This window comes from Oreochromis niloticus, linkage group LG11 (genome assembly GCF_001858045.2).
Source record: "Oreochromis niloticus isolate F11D_XX linkage group LG11, O_niloticus_UMD_NMBU, whole genome shotgun sequence".
Lineage (NCBI taxonomy): Eukaryota > Metazoa > Chordata > Actinopteri > Cichliformes > Cichlidae > Oreochromis > Oreochromis niloticus.
This window is the reverse complement of record NC_031976.2, coordinates 20,218,424-20,240,018: the sequence shown is the minus strand read 5'-3', so window position 1 is coordinate 20,240,018 and position 21,595 is coordinate 20,218,424. Positions and strand designations below refer to the sequence as shown.

Genomic DNA, 21,595 nt, shown 5'->3' with positions numbered 1-21,595 from the left:
ACATAAATACTATAATCTACCAATACAAAACTTGCTTTACTAGTAATGTGTAATGTTCTGTTTTGTTGTATTAGTCACGATCAAAAAAAAATTCTGAGTTCTCCATTTGACTGAAGTGGCACCATGAAAAAAAATGCTGGTTCAAAATCTTTACTTCCCTGATTTTTAAACAAATGTATTTTTTACTTCTTTTTTTTTTCATCGGTAATCTGAGATTTTTTGCAAAATAACTGAGGAGGTAATATGAGACCCAGTGACAACATGAGCACTGAAATCAAAACAATACATTTCGGGAACTCAACTTCCTGAATTTTACAACTCAGTGCCAACTTTAACTACTGTTGTCAAGGTGTGATGATTCAGTCACCTCGCTCTTATTTACCAGACAGCATGTCTCGTACTCACAGTTTTCTTCCTTTCCTCGTGCTGTTGCTGGTCTTTTCAACAGAAGGTAAGTTACACTTTTTATTTATACTGCTGATCAAAGTGATACAACAGACTCAAATAGCTACTTAGCAGCTATCTGTTTAGCTGTAGGATCTGATGTGTGATGATAGGATATACATTTAACTAACCATGTTAACTACTGTTTGTTGGAAAACATTTTTCAGGCGCTCTCTTTGGATATTATATGGCTCATTGCCAGTTTACTTCCCCTGATGGCCACGATGCCGTGTACGTGGAGCAGTTTTACTTTAATAAGGTGCTAGAATGTCAATACAACAGCAGTGTGGGGAAAGTAGTCGGTTACACAAAGAACGGAATAGAATTTGCAGATAAGCTCAACGGTGACAAGGACTTTATGAAACATGAGGTATGGAAATCAAACCTTTGCAAAAGAAATGTCCAAATGTTTTACGATGGACTCCAGAATTCAGGTAATTTAACAAATCATCACAGAAATTATCTTGAAACTGTGTCTCTTACTCTCTGTCTACAAAGAAAGTAAAGTTTTGTTTTAATGAGTTGTGTGCATTGAATGTTTCCTCTAGTCGAGCCCTACGTTTGGCTGAGGTCTGTGGATGCAGCAGACAGCAGACATCCAAGCATGCTCGTCTGCAGCGCGTACAACTTTTACCCAAAACAAATCAAATTGACGTGGCTCAGGGACGGAAAGCAGACAACAACTGATGTGACTTCCATGGAGGAGCTGCCAAATGGAAACTGGCTCTATCAGATCCACTCCTACTTGGAGTATACACCCACACCTGAGGAAAAAATCTCATGCATGGTTGAGCATGCAAGCCTCAGGAAGCCCATGATATATGACTGGGGTAAGACAGTATTCAATGCTACCTGTATCTGATCTTTAGATTAGAAAATCACACAGTATTTCATTAGTTACTTCATTTTACAGGTTTACACACGTAAATCCACTCAGTGAGAGTTTAAACATAAAATATGACTACCTGCTACTAAATGCAACTGATTCAGATGTAAACTTTATGGTTGTTGTTTGAGTAAAACACGAAACTTGAAGATGTCAGAGTGAGACATGCGATGTTATAAAAGGCGTTTCACACTATTTTTGACATGTTTACCTAAAGCCAGGTAACTTAATAATAAGTAAATGCCACTTACAGTTACTCCAAATCATTTAAGTACATTTTTCTAACGGTATTTCTGTATTTTCACTGTCGTAACTGATTATCATTCAAATATGACTTTGCTTTCTTTGTGGATATATCAACATTTTCCAGCATACATTCCTTTGACATTATCTGAGAGAACACCAACAGGGAATTCACAGAGTAAAAGGCCCATGCTGCCACACATTAAAAACGGCCAAGAGGATTTAGCGACATAGCGGTGATGTGGTTAACACTGTCACCAATTTCCTGGTTTAAAACTTCTAGTTGGCCAGGCCTTTCTGTATGGAGTTTGCATTTTTTCCCTGTGCGTGTGTGGGCTTCCTCTAGTTACTCCAGCTTCCTCCTAAAGTCCAAAGACAAGCATGTTACTCTAGGTCAGCTGGCGCTTCTAAACTGGCCATCCACGTGAGGACGATTAATAAAATACTGCATGAATGTACAACACATTGTAGTCTAATGCACTTTAGAGTTATCAATAATATAAAAATAGTGTCATCGAATTGACTCGTGATTCATATATTTGATATATATCAGTGTAAAATATGTAGATGTAATCTGCTGCTGATGGTAAATGTGTTTTCAGAACCATCGCCTGACTCAGGGAGAGATAAGATTGCTGTTGGTGCAGCAGGGCTGCTGCTGGGTTTGGTGTTTTCAGTTGCTGGGCTCATTTACTACAAGAAGAAATCCAGTGGTGAGTGATTCTTTCTAATAAACATAAAACAATACTTGTGTGATGACAGCACCCACTGATAAGATCTATTGATAAAGATGTTGAACCTTTCTGCAGAGCGGGTCGCGGTGTCAACAACCGAGGTAGATGTTTATATTTAACAGTTATTTTTCCATCACTTTGAAACAGATGTGGAAACATCTACCAGACTATAATAAATCTGTTTTTATTTTTTCTGCAGGTTTTATACCCTGATGTCACACTTTGAGTCGGAGCAGCCTTTTGGATTTCACTGAGATTTTGGTTTCAATGATGTAAAACGTTGTGGTCAACTTGTCTTTAAACTGCCGTCTGAGCTTTTCACAGAGACTCACATCATCCACATTTTCTCCTCACACTGTAAACTTGATCCAAACTCTGCATCACATCAGCTGAGCTTCCACCAGCAAACAGCTGTGTGCTGTTTCCTGTCTGCTTTGTTTTGGAAAGAAGAATTGACAAAGTGAATGTAATATGATGGGTTTTTTTTTTTTTTTTTAGCTTACTCTACTGCCCTCAAGTGGCCAAAAATCAGTTAATGCAGGTAAACCTTCAGCACATGTTGAAAATGGCAGCTGTAAAGCACTGCTGGGTGGAAACAGGAAATGGGCAGTAAGGGCATAACATTTGGGGATTGCAGAGAAAATGTGTAATTATTCAAATTCATGTTTGTCTAATCTGTGTAACAAACACATATGTCATCCTATCTTTCTATCCCAGCTACCCTGGTGTGGATGGTAAATCAATTTTCTGCATTAATGTCGTTTAAATACTGATAATAAATAAAACACTTGGATTTGCTTAAAAATTCCATCCATGTGTGGTTGAGGACATACATTCACAGGCCATTTCATTAGGTACATCCATTTAACTGCTCCCATAACACAAATATTTAATTAGCTAATCACATGGCAGCATCTTAATGCACTTAGGCATGAAAACATGGTCAAATCAAAAGGGAGACAGGTGATTTAACCAACTTAAAAATGACATGGATGTTGGTGCCAGACTGGAGTGTTCCCAGAAGTACTGATTCTTCCACAGAGAATGGTCTGAAAAAGAGAAAATATCCCATCAGCAGCAGTTCTTTGAGTTTAAATGTCTTGCTGATGTCAGAGGTCAGAGCAGAATGGCTTTGGGCTCATAGGAAGGCCACAGTAACTAAAATAACCACTCGTTACAACCAAAGTTTGCAAAAAAAAAAAAAAAGAAAAAGCACTGCAGCAGCAGAAGACCACACCAAGTACCACACCTGACAGCTAAGAACAGGAACAGTTCTTACAGAATCAAAAGTGGACAATAGAAGATTGGAAAACTGCTGCCTGGTCTGATGAGTTGATTTCTGCTGCAACAGTCAGATGGTAGAGGCAGAACGTGGTGTAAAAAACATGAAAACCTGGATTCACCCTACCTTGTATCAACAGTTCAGCTTGCTGGTGGTGTAATAATGCATAAATAAATTTTATACAAAACCACGATAAAGTGATTCAAAGCTTTTTGTATTCTGTGTGTTTCTCTTTGTGGTTTACATAAATACTATAATCTACCAATACAAAATTTGCTTTACTAGTAATGTGTAATGTTTTGTTTTGTTTTATTAATTACACTTAGAAAATATATATATCCTGAGTTCTCCATTTGACTGAAGTGGCACCATGAAAAAAAATGCTGGTTCAAAATCTTTACTTCCAGATTTTTAACCAAATGTATTTTTTTACTTCTTTTTTCCCCATCAGTAATCTTTATGCAAAATAACTGAGGGGGTAATATGAGACCCAGTGACAACATGAGCACTGAAATCAAAACAATACATTTCAGGAACTCAACTTCCTGATTTTTACAACTCAGTGCCAACTTTAACTACTGTTGTCAAGGTGTGATGATTCAGTCACCTCGCTCTTATTTACCAGACAGCATGTCTCGTACTGACAGTTTTCTTCCTTTCCTCGTGCTGTTGCTGGTCTTTTCAACAGAAGGTAAGTTACACTTTTTATTTATACTGCTGATCAAAGTGATACAACAGACTCAAATAGCTACTTAGCAGCTATCTGTTTAGCTGTAGGATCTGATGTGTGATGATAGGATATACATTTAACTAACCATGTTAACTACTGTTTGTTGGAAAACATTTTTCAGGCGCTCTCTTTGGATATTATATGGCTCATTGCCAGTTTACTTCCCCTGACGGCCACGATGCCGTGTACGTGGAGCAGTTTTACTTTAATAAGGTGTTAGAAGGCCAATACAACAGCAGTGTGGGGAAAGTAGTCGGTTACACAAAGAACGGAATAGAAGTTGCAGATAAGCTCAACGGTGACAAGGACTTTATGAAACATGAGGTATGGAAATCAAACCTTTGCAAAAGAAATGTCCCACTGATTTATGATGAGCTCCAGAATTCAGGTAATTTTCACAAAACATCACAGCAATTATCTTAAAACTGTCTCTCTTTCTTTCTGTCTAAAAAGAAAGTAAAGTTTTGTTTTAATGACTTGGATGTTTCCTCTAGTCGAGCCCTACGTTTGGCTGAGGTCTGTGGATGCAGCAGACAGCAGACATCCAAGCATGCTCGTCTGCAGCGCGTACAACTTTTACCCAAAACAAATCAAATTGACGTGGCTCAGGGACGGAAAGCAGACAACAACTGATGTGACTTCCACAGAGGAGCTGCCAAATGGAAACTGGCTCTATCAGATCCACTCCTTCTTGGAGTATACACCCACACCTGAGGAAAAAATCTCATGCATGGTTGAGCATGCAACCCTCATGAAGCCCATGATATATGACTGGGGTAAGAGAGTATTTAATGCTACCTGTATCTGAGTTTTAGATTAGAAAATTACACAGTATTTCATTAGTTACTTCATTTTACAGGTTTGCACATCTAAATAAACTCAGTGAGAGTTTAACCATAAAATATAGTTAGCTGATACTAAATGACACTGAACCAGATGCAAATTTTCTGTTTTTTGTTTGCGTAAAACAAGAACCTTGAAGATGTCAGCTTAAGACAAGAGATGTTATAAAAAGTGTTTCATGCTATTTTGGACAAGTTAACTTAAAGCAAATTTACTTAATAATAAGTAAATTCCACTTACATTTACTCCAAATAGTTTAAGTACATTTTTCTACCGGTATTTCTGTATTTTCACTGTCGTAACTGATTATCATTCAAATGTGACTTCGCTTTATTGTTGGATCTATACTATCAACATTTTTCAGCATGCATTCCTTTGACATTTTATGAGAAAACATCAACGGAGAATTCACAGAGTAGAAGGCCGAGTTTGCCACACATTAAAAACGGCCGAGAGGATTTAGCGACATAGCGGTGATGTGGTTAACACTGTCACCTCACAGCAAGCAGGTTCCTGGTTTGAAACTCCTGGTTGGCCAGGCCTTTCTGTATGCAGTTTCTCCCTGTGCGTGTGTGGGCTTCCTCTAGTTACTCCAGCTTCCTCCTAAAGTCCAAAGACAGGCATGTTACTCTAGGTCAGCTGGCGCTTCTAAACTGGCCATCCACGTGAAGATGATTAAGAAAATACTGCATGAATGTACAACACACTGTAGTCTAATGAACTTTAGACTTACTAATAATATAAAAGTAGTGCTATCAAATTGACTCGTGATTCATATATTTGATATATATCAGTGTAAAATATGTAGATGTAATCTGCTGCTGATGATAAATGTGTTTTCAGAACCATCGCCTGACTCAGGGAGAGATAAGATTGCTGTTGGTGCAGCAGGGCTGCTGCTGGGTTTGGTGTTTTCAGTTGCTGGGCTCATTTACTACAAGAAGAAATCCAGTGGTGAGTGATTCTTTCTAATAAACATAAAACAATACTTGTGATAAGGTTTAATGATATAAATGTTGAACCTTTCTGCAGGGCGGGTCGCGGTGTCAACAACCGAGGTAGATGTTTATATTTAACAGTTATTTTTCCATCACTTTGAAACAGATGTGGAAACATCTACCAGACTATAATAAATCTGTTTTTATTTTTTCTGCAGGTTTTATACCCCGATGTCACACTTTGAGTCGGAGCAGCCTTTTGAATTTCACTGAGATTTTGGTTTCAATGATGTAAAACGTTGTGGTCAACTTGTCTTTAAACTGCCGTCTGAGCTTTTCACAGAGACTCACATCATCCACATTTTCTCCTCACACTGTAAACTTGATCCAAACTCTGCATCACATTAGCTGAGCTTCCACCAGCAAACAGCTGTGTGCTGTTTCCTGTCTGCTTTGTTTTGGAAAGAAGAATTGACAAAGTAAATGTAATATGATGGGTTTTTTTTTTTTTTTTTTTAGCTTACTCTACCGCCCTCAAGTGGCCAAAAATCAGTTAATGCAGGTAAACCTTCAGCACATATTGAAAATGGCAGCTGTAAAGCACTGCTGGGTGGAAACAGGAAATGGGCAGTAAGGGCATAACATTTGGGAATTGCAGAGAAAATGTGTAATTATTCAAATTCATGTTTGTCTAATCTGTATAACAAACACATATGTCATCCTATCTTTCTATCCCAGCTACCCTGGTGTGGATGGTAAATCAATTCTTTTTGCATTAATGTCGTTTAACTACTGATAATAAATAAAACACTTGCATTTGCTTAAACATTCCATTCATGTGTGGTTGAGGATATACATCCACAGGCCATTTCTTTAGGTACATCCATTTAACTGCTTGGTAACAGAAATATTTAATTAGCTAATCACATGGTAGCACCTTAATGCACTTGGGCATGTAAACATGGTCAAATCAAAAGGGAGACAGGTGATTTAACCAACTTAAAAATGACATGGATGTTGGTGCCAGACTGGAGTGTTCCCAGAAGTACTGATTCTTCCACAGAGAATGGTCTGAAAAAGAGAAAATATCCCATCAGTGGCAGTTCTTTGAGTTTAAATGTCTTGCTGATGTCAGAGGTCAGAGCAGAATGGCTTTGGGCTCATAGGAAGGCCACAGTAACTAAAATAACCACTCGTTACAACCAAAGTTTGCAAAAAAAAAAAGAAAAAGAAAAAGAAAAGAAAAAGCACTGCAGCAGCAGAAGACCACACCGAGTACCACACCTGACAGCTAAGAACAGGAACAGTTCTTACAGAATCACAAGTGGACAATAGAAGATTGGAAAACTGATGCCTGGTCTGATGAGTTGATTTCTGCTGCAACATTCAGATGGTAGAGTCATAACTTGTTGTTAAAAAAAAATAAAAACCTGGATTCACCCTACCTTGTATCAACAGTTCAGCCTGCTGGTGGTATAACAATGCTTGTGATATTTTTCTTAACATTATGACCACCACCTTCTGATGGCTGCTTCCACCAGGATAACACACCATGTCACAAAGCTGAGATCATCTCAAACTGGTTTCTTGAACACTAAATTTAGTTCACTGTCCTCAAATGGCCTCCAAGTAAATATAGATGTCAATCCAACAGAGAACCTTTGGAATGTGGTGGATCAGGAAATTCACATCATGGTTGTTTAGTTAACACATCTGTAGCAACTGTGTGATGCTGTCATGTCAATATAGACTGACATCTCTGAGGCATCTGTGCCATCAAACATTAAAGCAGCTCTGAAGGCAACCTGATACTAGTAAGTTATACCTAATAAAAGGGCTGCTGAGTGAAAAATAATGCGCTTTTTGCAAATAAAACAAGCTGTCCCCAGTTAGAAAATATACAAATAATTCATCTTTCCTTATTGTAAAAACTTGATACATTATAGGAGGAAGACTAGCCCACAGGGACAGTGATACAATGTAATATTCAGCCAGAAAACCAGTCATGTGGATGTTACTTTGATCCTTAACGTAGATTAAACATTGATGGAGAGCATTTACTGCACATGCACTTTTCAGTCAATAACATTCACTGTTGGCAGTGAATTCTGTGCAGGATGACACACCCTGCCACACCGAAAATATAGCTCAGGAATGATTTGTTTGATGTCTTTGTTCTGAAACAGCAATTCCAAAAATAAAGAAAAACATTCAATGAAGAGCTCCAAAGAGAAATTTTTTTTCTCTAACTTATTACTACTCACTATAAAACACTGTAAGCTGGTTAAGCGTAAAAACTTAACTCTGCTGTTGCTTGGAAATGTTTTCAAGTAAGTAAACTTTTTTAAAAAAGGAACAGACTTTAGGCTAATTGAAGTCAGGTTTGCCAGTAATCATTGGATCAGCTGTTCCACCAAAGTCAAAAAACCCCACAAAGGCAGAGAAGAAGCAGCCAGAAACCGTGACGTAAACAGTGCAGTGAAAGGAAACTTTACTACAAATCTCCTTTGGAAATATTTAAGAAAAATGGAAATGCCTCCAGCGTGGCTGAAAGTACAGAGTCATTTTGGTGAGAACATAAGAAGTCCATAGGGACCCGTGAACCCTGCAGCTGTGGACACGCACTTCATTCATTATACACCACTTCTGCTTTTAGGGTTTTTACTACTTCTTTACTACTCTACTAATTCAAACGTACAGATTTCGGTGGAGTAACGTGGATAAAACCAGCATGGTTTCATTATTATTAAATGCGAACCACAATTCAAGTGAGTATGAGAGACACAGATTTTTCTCTCCAAACTACAAGAGGGAAAGGATTTTATACCCGTGTGTGTGTGTGTGTGTGTGTGTGTGTGTGCCTATAAGCAAGGTCTTCAGCTTATAGTGCCATTTTTTTTTTTTTTTTTTTTTTTTAACGGTTCCTCTTTTTTGAGGAAACTAAGCATGTGACCCATCTTAGACAGAACAAAAACCTCAGAATGAGCTTCAACAGCAGGATAAGGAAGTCGGAAAGTATTGAAACGTGGAGCAGAATTGCGGTAAAGCCGAAAAGATGGTGTAATAAATTTCATAACATCATGTGAATTTCGGAGGGAACTTTTCTGTATGACAATGATTGCATGAAAGTTATGTAGCTACTGGCAAACGATCTCTCTGAGGTATCTCACCTGTACAACCAGTTAGACTGCTCTATTATCATCAGTGGTCATGTGCTAAGAAGGTGTAGCCGGGCTTTATTGTTAACTGACCCTGAAAGACATCATAGCTTGCACTTTGTTCGGTTTGGACCAGTGCGGGAATTTCCGATGATGGCCACCTGCAGCTCACACATGAGGCGCTCTGCTCTCGTAATCCTGCTGCTCAACAGCTTCTATGTCTTCTCTCAAAGTAAGGATGAATTTCTAATTGACTCCTTTACTTATACTATTCAATGTATGTTTGAATTTTCTCAACTTGTGGCTATATTTGTTAAAACAGCAAAACAAGTCGTCTGGTAACTTGAAGTTTCTTGTTCACTAATACTACTGTGAGGTTAACAATAACAACCCAGCTTCACTGGCATGTATTTCAAAAACAGATCGGCATACTTGACTCTGCACAGATTTTTACATCCACTGCTCCTCCTGATGCAGTCCTATTTTTCTGTGCAGTAGTACATTAGATCATTACCTGCACTGAATGAGGTTAGGATTGTGCTTCACCCTGGGTTCATTCATGTGTTAACCTACAAGCTGAACACTCTGGAAACACACGATTTGATATGTTACGTGTCTCAGAGGGAACAATTTTCACTTTTTGTAACAAAATTTTCCTTGAGTTTGTTATTGATTCCTGCTGTCTTACTCTTTATATTGTATGTACAGTGACAATAAAGGGCTATTCTGTGCTACTCTATTCATACTAATACATTTATTGTTATTCTCTTGTTTGCATTTTTTTTGTCTTTTTTCTCAGTTTCACATGAAATTACCTATGTCGTGGCCTGCTTTGTTGATGGGAGAACTGAGACACAGTATGAATTTGATGCTGAGGAGCTTATGTATGTGGATTTCGAGAGACACGAAGTTGTATACACGGTGCCCAGGTATTTCATATTTAACCCAAGTGAAACATTTCAGGATTTGAATGTATATAACAATGCAAAAAAAGCCAGAAGAACATGTCCAGCACTTCTGTCATACTGGACGGTAGAGGAGAAAAATCCACCTGAAGATAAAGGTAAAGGATTTTTATTCTTGTGTTGACTTCATGTTATAACATTGCTAAAAACATCTGATGATGTTAATTGTGTTTGATCCTACCACAGACCCCCCTGAGAGCATGCTTTACCCTGCAGATGAAGTCGAGCTGGGAGTTGAAAACAGTCTGATCTGCTTTGTGAATTACTTTTATCCACCTTCCATCAATGTCAGCTGGACCAAAAACGGCCATCCAGTGTCTGAGGGGGTGTCGCTCAGTCGGTATTTTCCCAATAAAGATCAAACCTTCCACCAGTTCTCAACTCTGGTGTTCACCCCGAGCGAGGGCGACATTTACAGCTGCACCGTGGTGCACTCGGCACTGGAGACACCCCAAACAAGAATCTGGGGTAAATATTTGCCCCAATGAATAAAAATAAAATGAAAAGATTTGTTTACTGTTGTCAGTAATTATAATGCTTTTTTTTTCTTCTTCTGCAGAAACAGAAATAATGAAAAGCCATGAAAGTCCTGGACTGGATGTTTTCTGTGCAGTGGGCCTGACTCTGGGTCTGCTGGGAGTCGCAACGGGAACATTTTTAATTGTCAAAGGACTTGAAAACAAAAAAATGTCTCAATCTTAGAGAGATTATATGCATGAAAATCACACAAATAAACACAACAAAACTGGGGCACAAAGTCATGGATCACTCAATAAAGAATTCAACATTTAGGTCAGTCTAAAGGTTAAAAATGAACTGTAATGAAACAGTATGCACTAATTGCATCCAATCTTTATTGTGAGAAATGTTTCAGATTCACACAGGAAATTCAAAAGGCCATTTGACTTTTTGTTTCCTTATTTAAATTACTTTACTGCTGTTTGCTTGGGCTGTTGCAGCACTTTTAGCTAACATGTAGTCATTATCTGCAGTAGTAGTAGCAGTGTAGTGGTTTGAACTTTCCCCTAACAGGCAGAAGATCTCTGGTTTGATCCTGGCAGGAGACACAAATCCCTTGGGGGTTGTGTCAGGAAGGGCAGAAACGTTTGCCAAGTAAGAGATATGGAGCTACTGGCTATGCTTGAGACACGAAAGCAGTGAGAAGTGGCTTGTTATTATGAATTTTAAATAAAATGTGCTAAAACAGAGTCTCTAGGAGGCAGCAGTAAAATGTAACAAGGTTTTCTCGAGTAGTGAAGACTGGATTTAAATTTTTTGCATTATATGCACAATAAATATAGTTTGCCATACCTGGGCAATGAAGCTCATTTTTGTCTGTGACTAAACACCAACTGTATTGTTTATGTAACTTTGGTTGTTATTTAATCTTCTTTTCTGTACCAGCGAAATAAAGAAATCTTTGTTGAAAAAAATGACTGTATTGTCTTTCAGCTCTTTATCTTTGGTTAATAAACCTGTAAAGCTCTGATGTTCCATTAAATAAACACATCGGCCATTAAAATCAGTATTATTACAAATAAATAAAAACATATTTCCTGATATGCTGACAGCAGTCAAAAATGTGGATATCAGCTGCTAGCCTGCTGGTGTTCAGATAAATGCAAAACCAATAAGTTTTATAAAATCAAATATAAATCTTTTCAGTAACTTCAAACTTGAGCAATGGTTGTTATGGGTTGTGTTTAATAATTCAAAAGAATCAGGGTAAAGTCTGTGGATATTACATAAAAATTACGACTTGTTACAGAATTGTCTGTGTTTAAAAAAAAAGCTTTACTGTCTGCACAAATCCGACAATAAAATTAAATCATGTCCCACAGAGCACCACGCCTACTAAAAACCTGCATAAAAAATGCTGTTGCTCAATCTGGCGCTTCACTTCCTTCTGCTACAAGATCAGACTTCTTCCTATTTTCATTCGTGATTCCTATTTTTTCATCATGCATATTCGCTGCACTTTACTGCTAACAAGTGTGTTCCTCTTATTTTCAAGAGCAGGTAGGTAACTTTAAGATAGTAGCTGTGTATCGGTCTTACAGTAAGAACAGAAAAGACGTTTGATTCATTTTTTACATTTATTTAGTAAACACAAGCTAACGTTTAAGATTGTTGAACTGGAGCTTGTGTTGTGTGTGAGAAGACAACACACATGAGCATTTCGGCATCAGCTAATTGTTGACTTTGTGTTACAGATGCTTACTTTGGTTACGGGTTGATCCGTTGCCTGTTTACTTCCAAAGATGATGTTGTTTATCTGGCACAGATCTACTTTAATAAGGTGCTTATGGGTCAGTACAACAGCACTTTGGGGAAATATGTTGGCTACACAGAGAAACTGAAAGAAGTTGCAGATGAACTCAACAAAAAATGAACGTTTCTTGGAACAAGAAAAAAAAGAACGAACAGAAGTGCAGAACCAACATCCCGCTAGTGTTTAATGTGCTTTCAAGACCAGGTGAGCATAGAAAAACTCTGAAACTCTAATGATGTTTTAGATTACAGCAGCCATTGATAGTCACACTTTTTATTTCTGTGACATCAATAAAGCACTAGGTAACAGCTTGGTGCTCTACAGGGACTATCCCTAAAATGTTTTTTAAGTACACGAGAAAAAGTTTGCTGGTGACTGAATCAGTGACTGAATCCTGTGACTGGTAAGTTTTTGAAAATTACTAACAGTGCTGCAGTGTTTGCACTGTCGCCTCACAGAAAGAAGGTTCCTAATTAAAAATCCAACCTGTGGATCTGTGTGGAGTTATCATTACCTCCCTGTGTTCAACTTCCTTAAACACTCCAAACTGATGAATTACCAATGAATGAAAATCTCTCCTGATTATTGCGCCATCTCTTTTAAATATTGAAAGTGAAAACACTTTCATAAAGGAAACACCCCTGCGTGCTTAGTTACTGCTCCTCAGCCCTCTTGATGCATTTTGGGAATTAAGATGTCCCTCTGTTAACCTTGGTCACAAGCAGGAAGATGGAGGGACAAATTAGAGAAATGAGAAAAGCCTAGAGTGAAAGTAAAAAGCACAGAGGACACGAAAGAAAAAGCAGTTCCCAAAATAAAACAGTTAGTAGAAACAACAGAACTAACAGAAAATTCATGACCAGGAAACAAGGAGACAGAAAGGCGAGGAATGTCAGCGAAAGTTCGAAAAAAGATACCACAAAACAGACAACCACTGAGTGACACACACCCAAGCCATCTGCCATGAACAGTCAGGGGTGAGAGAAGAGAGACAGGACAAAAGACACACCGTGGAAGAGAGCTAGAGATGAATCTGAAGATCTGAATCCAATGATTAAATGCAGAGTGGTTCATTAATACAAACAGGGTGAAAACAGGTGAGTGAAGAAGAAATGCTAAGTGCATCAACAGAAACAGCCGGCAGTCTAGACCTATTGTAGCATAACTAAGGGAGCGTTCCGAGTCACATGATCCAGCCCTAATTATAAGCTTAATCAAAAAGAGGGTTTTCTGGGAATACTGTTAAATGTTTAATGCCACATTTCCAATACGATACAGATTAATGTGGTGGGTGGGGTCTTTTACATTTTGAGAGAATTGAGTCTACTAACAGGTTAAATGAAATTTTGAGGCTGTCATTTTCAGCATATACATGGATATTAAAATGACCTACTATAATTATTTTATCAGAGCTGAGGACTAAATTAGAAAGTCTAAGATTTCACCTAGGAACTGTGAGTAAGGGCCATGCGAATGATAGTTGACAACAAATAAAACTGTTTTCTGAGTTTTCCGATTAGAGTTTACAATGCTAAGAGTTCTGCTTTGAAATGAAATCTATGAAGTTGTAAATCTGGATCTATGGTTCAAGCGCTTGAGTGGACGATTGCTGCCACTCCTCCTCTTTGGTCTGTGCTTTGAGGATTCTGACAGTTAGTATGGCTCAGAGGATTGATGAATTTAAACTAACATATTCATACTGCTGTAACCAAGTCTCTGTAATAGGAGCAAATCAATATGTTTGTCAATTATTAAATCACTTACTCACAAGGGCTTAGAAGACAGAGACCTAATGTTTAATACTACATATTTAACTGTTTACCCTTTAGTGCACTTGAGGGTTCTTTGTTGTGCTTTCTTTGTCAATTTTTAAATTTAAATCTGATTTTTGGTTTGCTTTTTCGGAGCACGCATCCTCTATTGGAATAGAGCATGACAGGTGAAAAAAAGCTGCAGAGAAGCATACAAGGCTCATTACAGAAACTGTGTTATTGCTGCCTAATCAGTGTTAACTGATGGTATTTAATTTTATACCAAATCGTTCTGACTGTCTGTTCTTTCCACAAGTTGAGCCCACAGTCAAGCTGAGGTTAGTTGAGTCACCAGACAGCGAACATCCAGGCATGCTCATGTGCAGCGCGTACAACTTTTATCCCAAACACATCAAACTGACGTGGCTGAGGGACGGAAAGGAGGTAACTACTGATGTCACGTCCACTGAGGAGCTACCCAATGGAAACTGGCTCTACCAGATTCACTCCCACCTGGAGATTATACCCAAACCCGGAGAGAACATCAGCTGCATGGTGGAGCACGCCAGCCTCATGGAGCCCAAATTTTATGACTGGGGTAAGACAGTGAAAGGAGGAAAGCTTATTGTTGGACCTCATTCTGGTTTATGATATTGTAAATAAATAAGACGTACAAAATTCACAGTATATAAATGTAATATAGTGATATACGTGTTTTCAGATCCAACATCTGAGGCACAGAAGAATAAGATTGCTATAGGTGTAGCAGGGCTGCTGCTGGGTTTGGTGTTTGTACTCAGCGGAGCTGTTTTCTACAAGCGGAACACTACAAGTGAGAAACATGACAAACATGACCTCCTTAATGTCTCTATCTGTAACTTGAGCAATTATATTAGTGAATTTAAGGACTAACTAGTTTACTTGCTCTGTAGGTAACAAGCTGTTTACTCTAACAGTCATTATTTCCACATCTAACTCTACCACACCTTGTAGCAGCTGCAATTTTAACACATTAACACAAAATTATTGTTATTTAAATGGATCAATTTTAACTCTGTCTTCTTTTTATTATTGTATAGGCCGGATTTTGGTGCCAACAAGTTAATCTACCTGTTTGGAGGTGCTGTCTGAAGGTGGAATCATCTAAGAAACAATGGCAGCAAATGGAAAACATTTCATTTTGAGTTTGCCAACTGGGAAAAGATACTTTGTCCACTCAGACTGGAGAATTCAGAAATATTCCGCAAAAAATAAACATATGACTTAAGAATTTTGTTTATAAAACATCACAACTAAATTAACAATGTAACTAATAATTTAATTAATTTATTTAGATTTCTCAGAGTCTGGGCTTTAAATGTTCATGTTGACAGAGATGCTGCTGTTTTGAAGGTCTACTTGATCATGAAATGTTTTATTAATATTACTGAAATTGTTAAAAATGTATATATCTGGGGCTTGGATAAAAGAGTTATATATTTTATTAATCTAGTCATTCAGTTATTCTAACAAGCTGATTTATTTACAGACTTAATGTGAAACTGCAATGTGCAATATGTTCTTCATTTTCTTGTTCCAGCTGTTTTAACTTAAAGATTTTATGCTTTTCTTTGTCAAGTGTGAACTGGATACCTTTGGGTTCGTAGTTCCCTAGGGCCCAGCTGTTCAAAACCAATGTGGCAGGATTATTTGATGTGAAATATCAAAATTAACCTGATCCCAGCAGGAGGCTGAATTTGGTCTGGATTACAAAGGAAAAATGAAACAAAAACTCAAAAGGAAAAGAAAAATAGAACTGGTATACTGAATTTTTTTCACCACTATTTTTACATTTTGTATTAAGTGGTATATTTACATAATGATATATTTTCATACATTTATTTCATAATTGCATTGATGATGCCTTCTTAACGATGAGTTTTAAATATATAAAATATACGATAAACTGAGTTGTGTGGTGAAGTCATCACGTTAACTTTAAAAAGGTTATGAATTAAGAATTTTAAAGGTGAACTTGAAACTTGAAGATGTCAGCTTAAGACAAGAGATGTTATAAAAGGTGTTTCATGCTATTGTGGACATGTTTACTTAAAGCAAGTTAACGTAATAATAAGTAAATTCCACTTACATTTACTCCAAATAGTTTAAGTACATTTTTCTACCCGTATTTCTGTATTTTCACGGTCATAACTGATTATCATTTACATGTGACTTCGCTTTATTGTTGGATCTATACTATCAACATTTTTCAGCATGCATTCCTTTGACATCTTATGAGAGAACATCAACAGGGACAGAGTAAAAGGTCGAGGTTGCCACACATTAAAAATGGCCAAGAGGATTTAGCGCAGGGGTCCCCAATCCCAGTCCGTGAGGGCCGTTGTCCCTGCAGGTTTTAGATCTCACCCTGGGTCAACACACCTGAATCACATGATTAGTTCATTACCAGGCCTCTGGAGAACTTCAAGGCATGTTGAGAAGGTAATTTATCCATTTAAATCAGCTGTGTTGGATCAAGGACACATCTAAAACCTGCAGGGACACCAGCCCTCGTGGACTGGGATTGGGGACCCCTGATTTAGCGTCATAGTGGTGATGTGGTTAACACTGTCACCTCACAGCAAGCAGGTTCCTGGTTTGAAACTCCTGGTTGGCCAGGCTTTTCTGTATGCAGTTTCTCCCTGTGCGTGTGTGGGCTTCCTCTAGTTACTCCAGCTTCCTCCTAAAGTCCAAAGACAGGCATGTTACTCTAGGTCAGCTGGCGCTTCTAAACTGGCCATCCACGTGAGGATGATTAATAAAATACTGCATGAATGTACAACACACTGTAGTCTAATGAACTTTAGAGTTATTAATAATATAAAAGAAGTTTCATCTAAATGTGAATACATTACATTACAACATCAAAGGACTCTGTAGTCATTAGAAAAAGGATTATCTAATCAGAAAAGTGAAAAATTCATATATTTATTTATTAAACATCAGTGTAAAATATGTAGATGTAATATGCTGGTGATGGTAAATGTGTTTTCAGAACCATCGCCTGACTCAGGGAGAGATAAGATTGCTGTTGGTGCAGCAGGGCTGCTGCTGGGTTTGGTGTTTTCAGTTGCTGGGCTCATTTACTACAAGAAGAAATCGAGTGGTGAGTGATTCTTTCTAATAAACATAAAACAATGTTTTTGTCATGACAGCACCCACTGATAAGATCTATTGATAAAGATGTTGAACCTTTCTGCAGAGCGGGTCGCGGCGTCAACAACCGAGGTAGATGTTTATATTTAACAGTTATTTTTCCATCACTTTGAAACAGATGTGGAAACATCTTCCAGACTATAATAAATCTGTTTTTATTTTTTCTGCAGGTTTTATACCCTGATGTCACACTTTGAGTCGGAGCAGCCTTTTGGATTTCACTGAGATTTTGGTCCCGATTACATAAAATGTTGTCGTCGACTTCCTTGTCTTTAAACTCCCGTCTGAGCTTTTCACAGAGACTCACATCATCCACATTTTCTCCTCACACTGTAAACTTGATCCAAACTCTGCATCACATTAGCTGAGCTTCCACCAGCAAACAGCTGTGTGCTGTTTCCTGTCTGCTTTGTTTTGGAAAGAAGAATTGACAAAGTGAATGTAACATTATGGGTTTTTATTTTTAGCTTACTCTACTGCCCTCAAGTGGCCAAAAATCAGTTAATGCAGGTAAACCTTCAGCACATATTGAAAATGGCAGCTGTAAAGCACTGCTGGGTGGAAACAGGAAATGGGCAGTAAGGGCATAACATTTGGGGATTGCAGAGAAAACGTGTAATTATTCAAATTCATGTTTGTCTAATCTGTATAACAAACACATATGTCATCCTATCCCAGCTACCCTGGTGTGGATGGTAAATCAATTTTCAGCATTAATGTCATTTACCTACTGATATTAAATCTAAAACTTTTGTTTGCTTAAACATTTCATCCAGGTATGGTTGGGGGTATTCATTCACAGGCCATTTTATTATGTACACCTATTTAACTGCTCAGTAACAGAAATATTTAATTAGCTAATCACATGGCAGCACCTTAATGTACTTAGGCACGAGCAATGTTCCCTCTAATTTTTCATGTGTCTGAGCGAACACACAAACTCCCTGAGCGGTCCCTTGGACCACTGTGAGCGACATCAGACGTGTGCACTGTGGTCACGCCAGCATCGAATCCATCCAAGTTACATGGTTTATTAAAATAATCAAATTACAGCATTTACATTTATGTTAGACTACTTTTAATTAACTGCTTTAGCCCACTTACAATGAAAATTTAAAAAAATCTTGTTCATGACCTGTGTAGTATGTTAACACTATTGGAAGGAAAAATAACTTGAACTCCAATTTTGAAAACACAACTTTCTTTCTTTCTTTCTTTCTTTCTTTTTTTAATATAAAGCTCTGACTTGTATTATGAGTCTGAGTCTGTGGTCTGGGAGAGAGTCCTGTAACTCTCTGTCTGCAAAATACAGTATATAATGACCAATGTTGGGCAATTAATTATATAGTTACCTCTTCAAAAAAGTAACCGAGTTATGCAAACAAAGTATTTTGCAGCTATTTACCTAAAAATGCAGCCAAGGCGTTTTTTAAATAAACATTTCAAACTATTTACAGAACAATCAGGTGTTCTACGTCAAATCTGATGCCACACAAATTATTTGTGCCACTCCAAAAAATAATTTCTGTCCACTATGAAATAAAGGAGAACAACAGCCTGATACCTGCAGGCCTGACAACAGGAGATGTATCACTCCTGTAACACCTGTAACATTCAGTACTCCTTCATTGTTCTGACACACACAACAAAACTATAGACTACACTACACACTAACTACACAAGATTTGCGCTAAACGTCTCAAATCTCTCACATCTCAAAACACCGCCGTCACTCCTAAAACTTACCCCCAGCTCAGTGCCATTTTGCCATAGTATTTTTTGATTGGTCGACATGGTACATTTTTCCACCAATAGGAAAGGGGTTTTGGTTTTTTGGTTTTGCTCACAGGCAGAGAGTGCTTTCGAACGTTTTCCTTATAAAACGCAGTTTTTACCGTTTCTTCCTGCAGTAAATATAAACAACGATAGTATTCAGGAAGAAAAACAAACATGTATTTTTAGCATAACTCTGGTTTTACGTGGCCTATCAACACAATTTAAAAACTGGTATAAAGTCCACACTTTTCCGTCAGTCGTTCCGTCTGACCTGCTCACATCTCCAATGGTTGTACACGTTGTAATTAACGTGGCTTCACTCCACATCAGCCATGCCGCGTTGCTAGCTAAAACACCGGTGTTGGCACATAAGGACGCTGTCATAGCCTGTCAACGACGTTGATTAGCTGCGTATATACGAATGTGAATCGCGTGATTGGCTGGACTATGGGATAAGGTGGCTTCTAATCCCATACGGGAGCAGCCAGTCACTTACTGACTAACAGTGCAAAACAGAATTTTAATTTCAATTCAGGTTAGATTTTTTTTTTTTTGTGCGCAACGCAGACTTTCTGTGCACAGAGACCGTGCCAGCAGTGCGCAATTGGGACAGGTGATTTAAGTAACTTGAATATGACATGGTTGTTGGTACCAGACTGGAGTGTTTCCAAAACTACTGATGTACTGAGATTTTTCCATCTATCTAAAAGGTTTGGGTTTCGTCTGAAAAAGAGAAAATATCTCATCAGCAGCAGTTCTTTGGGTTTAAATGTCTTGCTGATGTCAGAGGTCAGAACAGAATGGCTTTGGGCTCATAGGAAGGCCACAGTAACTAAAATAACCACTCGTTACAACCAAAGTTTGTAAAAGAGAACTGCAGCAGCAGAAGACCACACCGAGTGCCACACCTGTCAGATAAGAACAGGAACAGTTCTTACAGACTCAAAAGTGGACAGTAGAAGATTTGAAAACTGATGCCTGGTCTGATGAGTTGATTTCTGCTGCAACATTCAGATGGTAGAGTCATAACTTGTTGTTAAAAAAATAAAAACCTGGATTCACCCTACATTGTATCAACAGTTCAAGCCACTGCTGGTGTAATAATGCTTGTGATATTTTCTTAACATTATGACCACCACCTTCTGATGGCTGCTTCCACCAAGATAACACACCATGTCACAAGGCTCAGATCATCTCCAAATGGTTTCTGGAACACTAAACTTAGTTTACTGTCTTCAAATGGCCTCCAAGTGAATAGATGTCAGTCTAACAGAGCACCTTTGGGATGTGGTGGATCAGGAGATTCACATCATGGTTGTTTAGCTAACACATCTGTAGCAACTGTGTGATGCTGTCATGTCAATATGGACCGAAATCTCTGAGGCATCTGTGCCATCAAACATTAAAGCAGCTTTGAAGGCAACCTGATACTAGTAAGTTATACCTAATAAAAGGGCTGCTAAGTGAAAATGTAAAAAAAAAAAATACTTACAAAGGATCTAATCATTTTGTCTGACATGCTTTTTGCAAATAAAACAACCTTGGCCTGGTTAGAAAATATTAAAATAATCAATCTTTCCTTATTGTAAAAACTTCAACCATTATAGGAGGAAGACTGGCCCACAGGGGCAGTGATACAGTGTAATATTCAGCTGGAAAACCAGTCATGTGGATGTTACTTTAATCCTTAATGTAGATTACCGAGGTACCCCTGAGCAAGGTACCGTCCCTACACACTGCTCCCCGGGTGCCCAATGGCTGCCCACTGCTTCACTGAGTGAATAGGTTAAATGCAGAGAGGAAGAGTGTTTACTGTACATGCAATTTTCAGTCTATAACATTCGCTGAAACTATAGTTCAGGAATGATTTGTTTGATGTCTTTTTTCTGAAACAGCAAGTCCGAAAATAAAGAAAAGCATTCAATAAAGAGCTCCAATAAAGAAAAAAGTGTTTATTTTAAAACTAGGCTTAGCACATATCTGTGAAATAGCCCAAATAGTTTAAGTCTAAAGAGGTTAAAGAGTTCACTTGACTTAGGAACATTTTTTGCTTAAACTTATTAATACTCACTATAAAACACTGTAAGCCAATTAAACTTAAAAACTTAACTCTGCTGTTGCTTGGAAATGTTTATAAAGAAGTAAACTTGAAAAAAAAGGGAACAGACTTCAGCCCATTTACATACACTTTGTGCTGCCTGAGGTTTGCCAGTAATCACTGGATCAGCTGTTCCACCAAACTCAACAAAAAACTGACAGAGGAAGAGAAGAAGAAGCAGCCAGAAACCATGATGTTAACAATGCAGTGAAAGGAAACTTCACTACAAATCTCCTTTGGAAATATTTAAGAAAAATGGAAATGTCTCCAGCGTGTCTAA

At 38.0% G+C, this 21,595-nt stretch overlaps 3 protein-coding genes across 3 annotated transcripts; all 3 read left to right on the top strand.

Annotated features, from left to right (window-relative positions):
* Nucleotides 1-298: 298 nt before the first annotated feature.
* On the top strand, nt 299-3,782 carry LOC109204231 (rano class II histocompatibility antigen, A beta chain). Its single transcript, XM_019364862.2, has 6 exons — nt 299-451; nt 612-878; nt 993-1,274; nt 2,176-2,286; nt 2,383-2,408; nt 2,507-3,782. Exons 1-6 carry the CDS (start codon nt 355-357, stop codon nt 2,531-2,533), a joined length of 810 nt encoding a protein of 269 aa, XP_019220407.1. The 5' UTR covers nt 299-354; the 3' UTR covers nt 2,534-3,782.
* Nucleotides 3,783-4,123: 341 nt separating this feature from the next.
* LOC102076045 (uncharacterized) lies at nt 4,124-18,194 on the top strand. Its single transcript, XM_025911624.1, is given in 13 exon segments — nt 4,124-4,280; nt 4,441-4,707; nt 4,814-5,095; nt 6,006-6,116; nt 6,195-6,220; nt 6,319-6,333; nt 12,140-12,242; nt 12,437-12,634; nt 12,637-12,699; nt 14,563-14,844; nt 17,281-17,391; nt 17,488-17,513; nt 17,612-18,194. Coding segments are annotated over 13 exon segments (1,608 nt in total). The 5' UTR covers nt 4,124-4,183; the 3' UTR covers nt 17,639-18,194.
* On the top strand, nt 8,518-11,656 carry LOC109204230 (H-2 class II histocompatibility antigen, A-U alpha chain). Its single transcript, XM_025911498.1, has 6 exons — nt 8,518-8,669; nt 8,801-8,868; nt 9,395-9,490; nt 10,058-10,321; nt 10,410-10,691; nt 10,783-11,656. The coding sequence occupies exons 2-6, from the start codon at nt 8,832-8,834 to the stop codon at nt 10,923-10,925; spliced, it is 822 nt and encodes a 273-aa protein (XP_025767283.1). The 5' UTR covers nt 8,518-8,669; nt 8,801-8,831; the 3' UTR covers nt 10,926-11,656.
* Nucleotides 18,195-21,595: the final 3,401 nt, after the last annotated feature.